The 12,278-nt window shown below is 36.7% G+C and overlaps 1 protein-coding gene across 2 annotated transcripts in view; it reads left to right on the plus strand.

Annotated features, from left to right (window-relative positions):
- RNGTT (RNA guanylyltransferase and 5'-phosphatase) overlaps positions 1–12,278 on the plus strand; it is a 143,988-nt gene that overhangs the window by 77,577 nt on the left and 54,133 nt on the right. For both annotated transcript variants that reach the window (XM_063312263.1, XM_063312254.1), the window contains exon 12: positions 3,549–3,617. In XM_063312263.1, coding sequence (XP_063168333.1) covers positions 3,549–3,617 — 69 coding nt within the window. The remainder of the gene's footprint in view (positions 1–3,548; positions 3,618–12,278) is intronic.

Raw genomic sequence — 12,278 nt, forward strand, 5'->3', positions numbered from 1 at the left:
GAATCATGGATACTAATTAGTGAGCTGATGTTATTAGCAAGCAGCAGTATCACATTGTTTTTTCTTTTCCTTTTGGAAAAAAAACCCAATTATGTTGTTAATTTATAGTTGGTGATAATAATATTGTACTATCTTTAGAGTTTTGCACAGTGAAATTTCCTCCTCTCCATTAGCCAGCCTGATTTGTTGCATAAAAAGCATGCAGATAAAGAAATAGTTTTAGTGTGGTGTGCAATCTGGGGGTACTCCTGGGCTCACGCCTCCTGCTTGATGAGGAGGTGGCAGCTGTGGCCAGGAAGGCCTTTGCACAGCCGCATCTGGTATGCCAGTTGTACCCTTTTCTAGATTGGAAGGCCCTTCAGGAAGCCACTAATGTCCTAGTTACCTCACTGCTCAACTACTGTAATGCACCCTACACGGGGCTGCCCTTGATGCCCACTCAGAAACTTCAACTGGTCCAGAATGCAATGGTGTGGGCAATAATGGGCATGCCTCTATATGCCTATGTGGCACCAGTATGCTTCTGAGTGAGCTTCAAGGTGCTGGTCATGACCTATAAACCCTATATGGCATAGGGCCTGGTTACTTGAGGGAAGGCCTATCTCCTGTGGAGTCTGCCTGGCTGGTTCAATCTGACAGAGTTGGTGCACTCTGGGTCCCTTCAATTAAACAATGTCATCTATTGAGGCCCCGGAAGCAGACAGACCCCTTCTCTGCTGCAGTACCTGCCTGCTGGAATGAGATTCTCCATGTGGCTTCCACTCTGCTGGCCTTCTGGAAAGCCTTAAAGATTTTGGGTTAGGGTGCTTGGGCCCCCTGCCGGATTGTTTGTGGGTGTGGTCATCCAGATCTGCCATTGGCTTTTCTTGTTTATTTCTTTATTTTCATAATAATTGTGTTCTGTTTTCATTCTGTTGGTCTTATTGTGCATGGCCAGAGTCAGTTTGGATTTGGGTGGTGCCTAAATTGAATAAATTAAATAAATTTCAGTCCTACTACAAACCTGTAGACAATACTAGCAAAGGATTTTTAGTATGGTTTTTTTTAGTCATATACAGGTAATTATAAACTGATTTATTCCCCCCAGGCAAATATGTACATGCTTGATTATGAGACTGAAGACTTTTTAAAAATATGTATTAAAAAAATAAAAATAATCCAAAATTGGCTAGTCAAACATTATGTGCTTTTCTGTGCTTTATATTTAGTGGTGGCTAAATCTAAAATTAGTCATTTTAAAAGTATTTCTGTTAAAATTGGTGAGAATTTATTCACAACTATATTAATTTCAAGGGACTTGTCTGAAGTATGAGTGTTTGAATTCAGCTCATTGATTGTGCTAGACACATTTTCACTGCTTATTACACAATTCCAAACAGATTTTTCTCCTGTGTCTTAATATATACTGATTATAGAACTCCTATATAGTTCTGTCTGTCCTTCTATCTTGGGAAGAGGTCTTGCTTTGCACCCTGTTCTCCACATACTAATACTACAAAGATCCAAAACAGGGCCTTTTTCCATAGTAGTACCTGTGCTATAGGCATGGTATGCAAAATTACTTTTGATTTTTTATCTCCAAGTTAAACTTGATTTTAACAGACTAATTAGAGAGTAATCCTTTTATTCTGAAGATTTTGGTATAAGTTAGCTTAGGCATGAATATTGGAATATGATGTGTGTGTATCTAAATAACTTATAGACATATATATGGTAATGTTAATTACATATTTCTCCTTGTCTGATACAAAATTATTGCAGATACTTTTCTCAATATAATTCAGAATGGAATTTGTTTTGATTATGCTCAGTTTTATTTTTTTCATTGTAAAACAATTAGTATTTTATTAAAAAATCCTTAGCTCTGGTATAATAAATAGCATTTGACTGTATGCACTAGCAGATAAAAACTAAAAATAAAAGCTGTAAAATTAACAACACATTTACCACTGTCTTACAACGACTATCTTAATATATTTTGCTCTGTAGTGTTATGTATGTTCTGCATTTGCTGATTATATTATTATCTGGTCCTCCATTTATATGGTATACTTGGCTGTCCTTTTTTGTAATTACAGGTAGTTCATACTGTATTATCCAAATCTTACAAAAAGGATCTATTAGTGTAATAGCATTCTCATTCTTGTGTCTGCTATCAATAAAGTTAACTGAAACTTCCATTATAGTTAGCAGTTCGAATATATTTTAATCAGAAATTATTGATTTAATGTTTGCTTTAAATTTTAAAGCTATGGAATCCATAAGGATTCTGCCTGAATATTAATGTGTTTTCTGATATTGCTCTAATCTTTTGGTCTGGAAGAGGATGGATATCTGAACGTGTGCTTCTTTCTTTTTAGCAGTGTCATGCCTTTCACATTAATATTTAGGCAGAATAAACATAGTAGATCGGTCTTTTTAACAAATAGAAGTTCTATTTGGTTTAATTAAGAGCAGCTTTTCACAGCTGCTCTTATACACCCAAATGGTGCATTTTTTCCCCTCCAGAGACTTGTTGAAATTTAGAATACTTATTATATGTAGCAAGTACATACCGGTAGATTTCATCTTCTAGCATTCGCAGGACTTCCTCATTTACATGTGATAACCCAGCTCATAGTAAAAACAGATGTTTACCTTAAAAATGTAAGGGTTTTATAACAACTTCAGAAATAAAGTCATTGGCTTTCATAAGGTAATGGAAAAGGTTAAGTGTAATAAACCTGGGGAAAATATGGCCTTAGAAAGACTATTCAAAACAGAGCAAGCCTACAAAAGGGAGATCTTATTGACATAAGGATCAACATTATTAAATAAATATATACCTAAGGATATTTTGATTACCGTAGTCACTTCCCCTCTATTCCTGTGGCAGCTTTCACTATGGACTCACCATAGTTTAGTAGTAAGTCTTAACCTGAATAAACTGGCTAATCTAATCTCATGGTCATGTTCAAGGAATGGGTGGGCGAAGCCTCAAACCCCTAACTCAATTGGATTCTTTCTTCTTTTCTGCAGCTGAACTGCTGCTGATTCAGATAGAATGGATAAAACATAATATGGCCTCATGTAAGATAACTTCTATACTCATACCTTGGAGGCATTTAAGAGTATGGCTGGCTAGTAATGCATAGAGGCACTGTTTGTACAAATTAAAAATGAGTGTGGAAGAAGCAAGGATAAAAAAAAATGGGCACAATAAGGGCAAGAATTGTTACATCTCAACTGGCCTCATGTCTTCTGCAATGCAGTCTTCAATTCATGAACATTAAAATATGTGTTCACTGTTTTATTGCATTGTTTATTTCCTAATACCAGTTGCTTTTTAAATGATTAATTAATAGACATTAAAAGCTAGTTCTTTCCAACAAATGCTATATCACAGTGGTATAATCTTGGGGAGAGTTATGTGGTATATAAATACCATAACTAAATAAGTATATTTAGTTATGGTAAATTTAGTTTAGTTTAGATCTTTTTCTTTTATATGCCAGGGTTATTTTACTTTTTAATTGTAATTGTCAATAATCATTTGGTGCTTCTTGCAGCTTCTTGAGGGAAATTTTGCAAGAGAAGTCTCTCATGAAGTGGATGGACTAATTTTCCAGCCTATAGGAGTAAGTTGCATGAATTTGATTGTTATTGTATTAAAATCACATGATATCGAAATAATTTATGGTACTGAAAAATGCTTATGTTACTATCAAAAATATTCTACTTAAAGTGATTTCATCTATTTTTTCCTTGTTCCTGCAAAAAAAAAAAAGCAGCATGCCCTGTTTAGGTGAAATATTCGTTAAGATTGCATATTTTTCATTACATACTCTGAATTTATAAATCATAAATACATATTCTTATCTTCTTTGAAAGATTCATTTGCTTTTGAATAAATATCTTAGAGTACTATGAAAGCCCAAAAACTGTATTGTAGTACTTTAAAGATTAACCAATGTACTATAGTGTAAGTTTTCATCTATCACAGTTCATTTCACTAGATGCATGAAATACAGTCCTGAGAATGGGATACACACACAGAACATTTGTAAGGAGGAGAGAGCTAAAGGAGGAGGAATAGTGAAAGGAAAAATGGGATTCCAAATAGAGAGTGACTTTAACAAAGCAATAGTTAAGTGCAAAGCAGACATTCTTAACTAGTGCTTAACATATGTAGTACAGTAAGATCAATTCATTTCTGTTAATCTCTAAGAAATGGTGCTGAATCTTCTAATGAATTCTAGGTCAGCTGTTGCACAATGCAGTTGTTCTTTGTAATGTTTCATTATACTTATCTTGAGATCAGGAATGATCTGGGGGGGAAGAGATACAGGTAGTCCTCACTTAACAGCTCCCTTGGGCAGTGACTGTTTGAAGTAACTTTGCCACCAATGCCCACATTTATGACCTTCACAGCATCTCTCTCTCTCAGTCATGTCTTTGCCATTACAGTAAGTTAGTATGAGTCCTGTGCCTGACCCGTTTTTTTCTCCCCCCTCACAGAGCAGAGAGATTACTTAAACAAGCAATCTCTTCCTGAGCTGCCTTTCTCCGCAGTGCAGTGCTTTCCCCAAGGTGCTAGCTGCAAGTTAACAAGCTCAGCTCTGTGATCTTAATTAGCCTACTGCAGCTTCTGCCTGTAACTGACAAGACTAATCACTTTCACACCTTAGCTTTTGTTTGCCTTCTAAGTGGCTGGGGCTTGGAGCTGCAAGAGTGCTAGACGACCAGCCAGCACCCACACATTGCTTTCAATGTGTATTCCCCATTGTGTGCCTGCTTACTCTCTTGTAATCCCTTCCTCGCCAATGAATGTAAATACAAACTTTAATTCCCATCTTGCTAATTATTCCAGTGCCGGGTGAGCATTCCAAAGGGTGGGAGAGTGGGAAAAAGGAAAGCTAAAGTAAAATTATAAGCACAGTCATGGTCCCATCATTTTCCACTCAGTGATCCTGTCACTTAGCGACTGAGTTTCTGGTCCCAATTGTGGTTGCTAAATGAGGACTACCGATATAGCTGTTCTGCATTGAATGACTATATACAAATATTGCTTATTGTATTATTTTTGATTTGTGGAAATCCTGCAGCAGACAGAGATACATAATTTTGTTAACGAGAAAAATAATGATGCACATATTTTTTTCAGTTGCTTTCCTGAATATACAGGAAGCAGCCAACAAGTAATTCTATAGCCTTCCTTGCTTGAAACCATAGAATTAATTACAATTTTAAGGTAATGTCAAATTTATTACCTCAAAGGCTTTGGTAAGTAAGTGAGTGAGTGAGTGAGTGAGTAAGCAAGCAAGCCAGTTACTCCAAAAGAAAAATCCTAAGGCTCTAAAGGTTATATTTTGTTGGTATCACTCTACTTATAAAAGACTGTTTTGGACTTTTGATGATCACCCCTTGCAGTTCTGGCCAGTTTTAATCTGTTCCAAAGAGTTGGAGTATCCTTTGGAAACACATGAAAGCTAACTATGACAGCAAATTATCAGAAATCATCTTCCTACCTGTTCCACTGATCAGAGCATCCTATCAGCAGAATTATGTGTCGGACTCATATTAGTGACTTATAACCCAATGACTGGATTTGCTCATTGTTTCAGAAATTTCACTGAGAGACTCAGTAGCATGGAGAGAGGAATACATTATCTTCTGTGTTTGTCTTTGTTCAAAATGCAAATGTTCAGTAGGGATGCATAATTATTTATGCATTCTTTATAAATCTTGGGGTAAAATTGCATTGAGTTGATGGTAGATTTTTACCCTTAAAGTAATACTTAAGATTGTGGATAAACTTTCCCATCAAATCTGGGAGTGGGTTTGTTTAGCCTGTGTTTCATTTTTTATTCAAATGGATATTCATAAAATATTTTCTACTTTTTAAATTGTATCAGTTTGGCCAAACAATAATATATAATGTTTAGAGAAAAATAACTAGGTTAATTCCTTGAAAATTATAAGTTTTGATGGGATAGCTTTTCAGCTTACTGAGACCATTTGATCTTTAAGCAAGCAGTCTCAGTGAATTTGATTTATCCTGGCATAAAAGTGATCTTGACTTTCCCTTAATAAAGCTTTTCCCAAATGATTTCTTGTTGCATATAGAACTAGATTAAAATTAAGTAAATTCTGTTGCACATCCAAGAACAGTGTTTATCCATAACTTTCTGATTTCACATAGGTTAATTTTTATCTTTGATTATTTCATTTTAGTGACAAAAGATTTTTCTTTGAAACTATAAATCAATTAATGCTGTAGAAAACATACAGTTTAGTTTTTTAATGCATCTTCTTGATCCACATCACAGATGAAACTGGAAAATGGTAGTGCACTTTGAAAAGAAAAAATTGAAAATAAAATTATTCTCAGGAGGGAATAAAATTACTACCAGTTAAAGGCATAAAGTTACCTTTGTACTACAGATATTTTATAGTATCTTTTAATGTACTCTCAGTGCATTGGAATCCATAATGGCCTGTTAATTTTATACATAATTCTAGTTGAAATAGGCAAAATCTCTCAATATATAACATTGTAGAAGTACACTTCAGATCATGCTGGTTAATAATGTTAAATAGTTTCAAATATTATGTATTGTATTGTACCACAGAAGCAATTTCCCTTATACCATGTCCTAGGGTATAATTGCTAATCTCTATTTCTTGGTGCTTTATGATTTTTAAGAAAAACTATTATGTGAGCCTGCACAAGAATTTTCAATAAAGCTAATTAGAAACTGTATGCAAGCTAAGACCTGGCTCTGCATACCATAATTAGAAATAGATTTCCTAGTATCATGATCATTTAATGTAGATATCACTGTAATACTCACTGCCTCCAATCAGTATCACTGGTGCTATTTCTTAGGCAAATATGGCTATGAAAATCTGCTTGAGGAAAAAAGAAGATAATCAAATGCTGACATTGCAAATGGGACACTTAAAGTTTTAGCACTGTAAGCAGAAGTGGACAAATCATAAATATTCCCAAGGAATATATAAATGTAATGCTGATTAGATTTGATAAGCAATTCTAGCAGAATTCCAAAGACTCCAAAGATAGCACAAAATCCTATCTTTGCTATCCATAAAAATTCACAAGGAAAAAATAAGAATTTTGGAGAGACAGTTTGGTCTAGTGGTTAAGGCAGTGGGCTAGAAACCAGGAGACTGAGAGTTCTAGTCCTGCCTTAGGCATGAAAGCCGGCCGGGTGACCTGTGGCCAGTCACTCTCTCTCAGCCCAACTCACCTCACAGGGTTGCTGTTGTGGGGAAAATAGGAGGAGGAAGGAGTATTAGGTATGTTTGCTGCCTTGAGTTATTTATAAAAATAATAAAGGTGGGATAGAAAATAAATAAAAAATAATAGAAGAATGATTCTTTTTATCAAAGTTTTTTTTAAAGAGAATAGTATCTATAAAAACTTCATATTAGTGCTTCTTAGCATATTCTGAACCATGACATCTGTACTATAGTTTTTAGTCACTATTTGATGCATTTATAATTTGCTTAAATATTTTCTTTTTTATCTCAAAACTCTCAGTGATGCGTTATTAACATTGTCTCATTGCTGTGGAAACAGTACATCTTCAAGTGTCATTCATTTCCAAGAAAAATGCTACTGTATTCTTAAAAGCTGCCACTAATTAAGTAATACATTTTTAGTTTTTTGTTTTATAGCTCTCTCAGTAAGTGGAGCACTCAGCCATAAAGGGGTCTTTGCTTAAGGGCTTGAAAATCTTATTTTCTTTCTAGAAGACATTGACCTGTAGCCACAGTATATGAAATTAAATTCATGATCTTTGCTTGATATGCAGCAAAACTGAAATGCTAATGCAGCACAATAGACAAGTTGGCTAGCAGGTCGTATGGCCTCTTCCACAGGCATGGATGCCTGCCTTCTACTTTTGGCCTTAATCTTTGAAGCTTATTTCAAAACTGTGATACATACTTGTAAGTTTTAGACACTGTAAATATTAGTTGAAGTAGGTGCCAGCGTAAGCATTTCCCATAGTGATAGCTAGCTGCAGAAAACACATTCAGCAAACATAGCATGCAATTCTGAAACCTTGCCCCTTGATCTTAGTTAAAGGGTTGAGCATTGCATGTACGCAGATATTTTGTTACAGAGTACACCACGAATTCTCAGCTGTTTGAGGTACTAGATGACACTGAGCAATTTTGTGCAGTAGCCTCTGCCCTCCTCCTCAACACATGAACCTCACAAGATTTTCAATAATTGCCAGATTCTGTATTTTTTAATTCCCCGTTTCTTTGTCCCCAAATTTTAAAGGTGATATAATACCCAACAATACTGTCCACATGTAGTTTAAACTTGTGTTCTTAAACTATTAAGGTTTCATGAATAAAAAATTAAAACAAAACTTTGAGATACCTCTTGGAAGTGATTCAATAGTGCTCCTCCCTGCAATTTTCACTTTGGATTAAACATTCTTCCACTAGTGCGTGTGCCTTTGCTCTCAAGAAGCATCTGATCATCGTAAGTAAGGCAGGTGTAAGAATAAAAGCGTCCAGAGAAGGTTATTCCCTCAGCTGAGACTGTCTTGATTAATAGGCAGCTGGTTTCTCATTGGTAGTATCTTAAGTTGTTGTAACCTTTGTACATTTTATCAGTTTACTTTTTGTGCAGGTGAGAAATACTATTTCAGTAAGTGAGCACTGAGAACAAAGCAAAGCTGCTGCTTGGCCCTACCCCATGGAAATCTGAAGACATCGTAACAGGCCCTTGGCATTTTAAAAAACATGGAAGGGGCAAGCAACAATGATTGATCTCTTCAGTCACAATTTGAGATCAGGACTAAATCTCAGGGCATCAGTTCCCATGACTTCTGCAGCCACAAAATAGCAGCCATTAGTGCTTAAAACTGAGAGAGATTGAGAGAGTAAAGGTAATGTAAGTTATAATGTGGCTTTTCTTTTTTCTTGCCTGCCTGTATAAAAGCTCAGAATTGTTGGCTATCAAGTGATTGCTTCAATGTATTTCTCCTTTTAGTGCCCCAGAGCAGATGTGTGGTAGAAGGATGGTTCTTCTTTTCCTTTCTTCAGCAAGTAACTTCTATTTTTTATAAGCTTAGAATCTGGAAAGAACCAAACAGTGGTACTGAGGCCTGTTAATTGTGATTGAGAATATGCAAATGACAGTTTAACATTTGGAGGAAGCACCTTCTATTTCTCTGTGGAGAGTAAGAAGAAACAGACATTTCTCTGGGGGGCTTACTCTGCCAACAGTCTAGTTCGGCTAATAGAGAACCAGCAGATTTTTTTCTTCTCTTGCTAACAACTTCATTTCTCTGAGTATGTAAAGAAGAGATCTGGACTATTCTAGACCTAATTCTCACCAACAGGGAGGAATTGGTTGAGGAACTGAAGGTGTTTGGTATCTTAGGGAAAGTTATAATGAAGTGTATCTTTGGATTTATGACATACAAGGGAGGAGGAACTGGGAAAAGACAGATCTGCATACTGCCGTTCAGAAGGACAGATTTTGTGGACTCAGAATGAAGGTAGGTCAGATCCAGTGACTTGAATTCCTGAAAGAGACAGTGTCAGAAGGATGGGAAATCCTAGAAAGACTGAAGGTACATTTGCAAAGAATTCCTGTAAAGAAGGAAAAATGTGAGAAGACGAGGCCAGCATGGATACATGCAGAATTCCTTAAAATGCTGAAGAGCAAAAAGGATGTCTATGGGAAGTAAACGTAATAACGAAGAATACAAAGTAGTCTCCAGAAACTAGAAACTGTGTCCAAGAGGCTAAAGCTTAAAACTGACTTAAAATTGTGAGACATACTAGAATGTCCCCCCCACCAAAAAGATTCTTTGCATTCATTAGAAACAAAAGGAAAGAGTGTATCTATTGCAAGGAAAAAGTGGTAACGTGATTGTGAGAAGAAAGTCTTTAACTCCTATATTGCATTCTTCTTCTGTAAGAAATGAAATGGAGGCATAATTGGTCATTGTTATGCTGCTAGGGAAAAGAGGGAACTAGTTAATCTCTTTACATCAGTTCACCACCAAGAAAGCAAGATTCTCACAGATTCATAGTAGACAGGTTTATTGCAAGAAAAAAGGGGTTAAATTACTGAATCTTGGTAATTGGATATGCATATCTTGGTCCTCATTTATCCATGAGTATGTTAGGGTGGGGCACTACTGTTGCCTTGCTTTTTTTCTGACTGATGCTAATTGCTTGATACCACAGAAATATCTGTTTTTCTGCAATATTTTGGAAATGTCCATTTTCATTCCCAGGTTCAGAGAATTCCATCACAGATCTCCAGCTTAGAATAGACCAGGAGATGGTAAGAGAGAACTTGGCTAATTTAAATTATTTCAGGTCTCCAGGGCCAAACGTATTACAACACAGGGTAGTGCAGAAAATAGTGGGTATGACCACAGAACAGTTCTCAGCAATTTTTGAGAACTCCTCAGGGACTGGCAAGATCCCAAAAGATTGGAAGATAATAAATGTCCTCACCTTCAAAAGAGGTAGGAGATCTCAAGTAATTAGCATCATGTTTGTGAGCACTTGGATTGGCATTTTCCAGTTAACAGGAGCCAGCATGGGATTATTACAGACATGTTGCGCCAGATTAATTGCATCTCTTTGCTACAGTTATTAGCTTAGTAGATAAGGGGAATGCCTTAGATGTAGTATATCAGGACATCAGCAAAACCTTTATCAAAGTCTGCCACAATATTTTTCTCAACAGAATGATAAATGTGGGCTATATGATCCTACTGGTGGATGGACTCACAGTTGGCTGAATAACTGTACTCAGAGGATGCTCATTAATGGCTGCACTTCAGCCTGGAGGGAAGGATCTAGTGAAGTGTCACAGGGCTCAGTCCTGGGGCCCTGTGCTGGTCAACATTTTTATCAGTGACTTGGATAAGGGAGGGCAAGATGCTTTCTAAGTTTGCAGATGACACAAAGCTGGAAGGTTTGGCTAGTACTTTACAGGACAGAGAAGATTCAAAAAGATCTAGACAAGCTTGAGCAGCGACTGAAATGAATAGGATGAAATTCAACAGGAAGAAATGTGAAATTCTACATTTAGACAGTTAAAATGAAAGACACCGGTATAGGATGGGGAACACCTGACATGGCAGTAATACATATGAAAAGGATCCATGTGTCAATCACAAATCAAGCATAAGCCTGCTGCTAAAAAGGCAAATGCAAATCTTGGGATGCATAAACAGGAACACAGAGCCCAGATCATGGGAAGTAATTGTTCCAATCTACTGTGCCCTGATCATACCCCTTTGGAATACATGTCCAGTTTGAAAAGGACAGTGACAGATTGGAAGATTGGAACAAGTTCAGAGGAGGCCTACTAAGATGGTGAGAAATCTGGAAACCAAAGTCTATGAGGAAGAGTTAAAGGATCCAGATATGTTTAGCTTACAGAAGAGATAACCGAGGGGATAGATAAGAGAACCATCTCCAAATTTCTGAAGAGTGTCACACTGAAGATAAAGTAGACTTATTCTTTATTGCCCCAGAGGGCAGGAACAGAATCAGTGATTAAAAACAACACAGAAGTAGGTTAAGGCTTGAATTTTGGAGAAGCTTCCTGACTGTATGTACTGTCTGCCAGCAGAACTGGCTGTTACATGAAGTAGTGAGCTCTCTTTCACCGGAGGACATCACGCAGAAGCTGAACAGTCATATGCCAGAGGTGCTGTAGTGGATCCTGTTCGAATCAGGAGGATGGACTAGATGACCCCTACAACTCTATGATTCCATGATTATCAGGAGTATTAAAATTAATTGTTGAATTAGCCTTACATCCAGGAAAACAAACAAACTAGCTGGACTTTTCTTCTAAGAGTCTCTTAGGTATTTCTTTGTTCATGGACAGCACCATTGAAATAATTTCAGAGAAAGAGAAGCTTTGACTCAGAGCAAGTATTTATCTCTTTTCTTGTGAGAGAAAAAAATTGGAGTGTGACAAGAGAGAGATGACTGCTTTTTTCCATGCTTTAACATTTTAAGGCACCCTTGATTATTTCAGAGTACTTATTTTTAGATGGGCACCATGCTTCTTCTTCAGCAAAGGATTGTTACCTTGTCGTGGTGCTGGAGCTTGAGCACCTCAATGATGCCATGAGCTAAACTGTGAAGGGCCACCCAAGACGGGAAGGTCATGACAGAGAGGTCAGACTAAATGCGATCCCTGGGGAAGGTAATGGCAACCCACCCCAGTATTCTTGCCGTGAAAACTAAATGGATCAGTACAACCAGAGATATGT

The sequence above is a fragment of the Candoia aspera genome, chromosome 1 (assembly GCF_035149785.1).
Source record: "Candoia aspera isolate rCanAsp1 chromosome 1, rCanAsp1.hap2, whole genome shotgun sequence".
Classification (NCBI taxonomy): Eukaryota; Metazoa; Chordata; class Lepidosauria; order Squamata; family Boidae; genus Candoia; species Candoia aspera.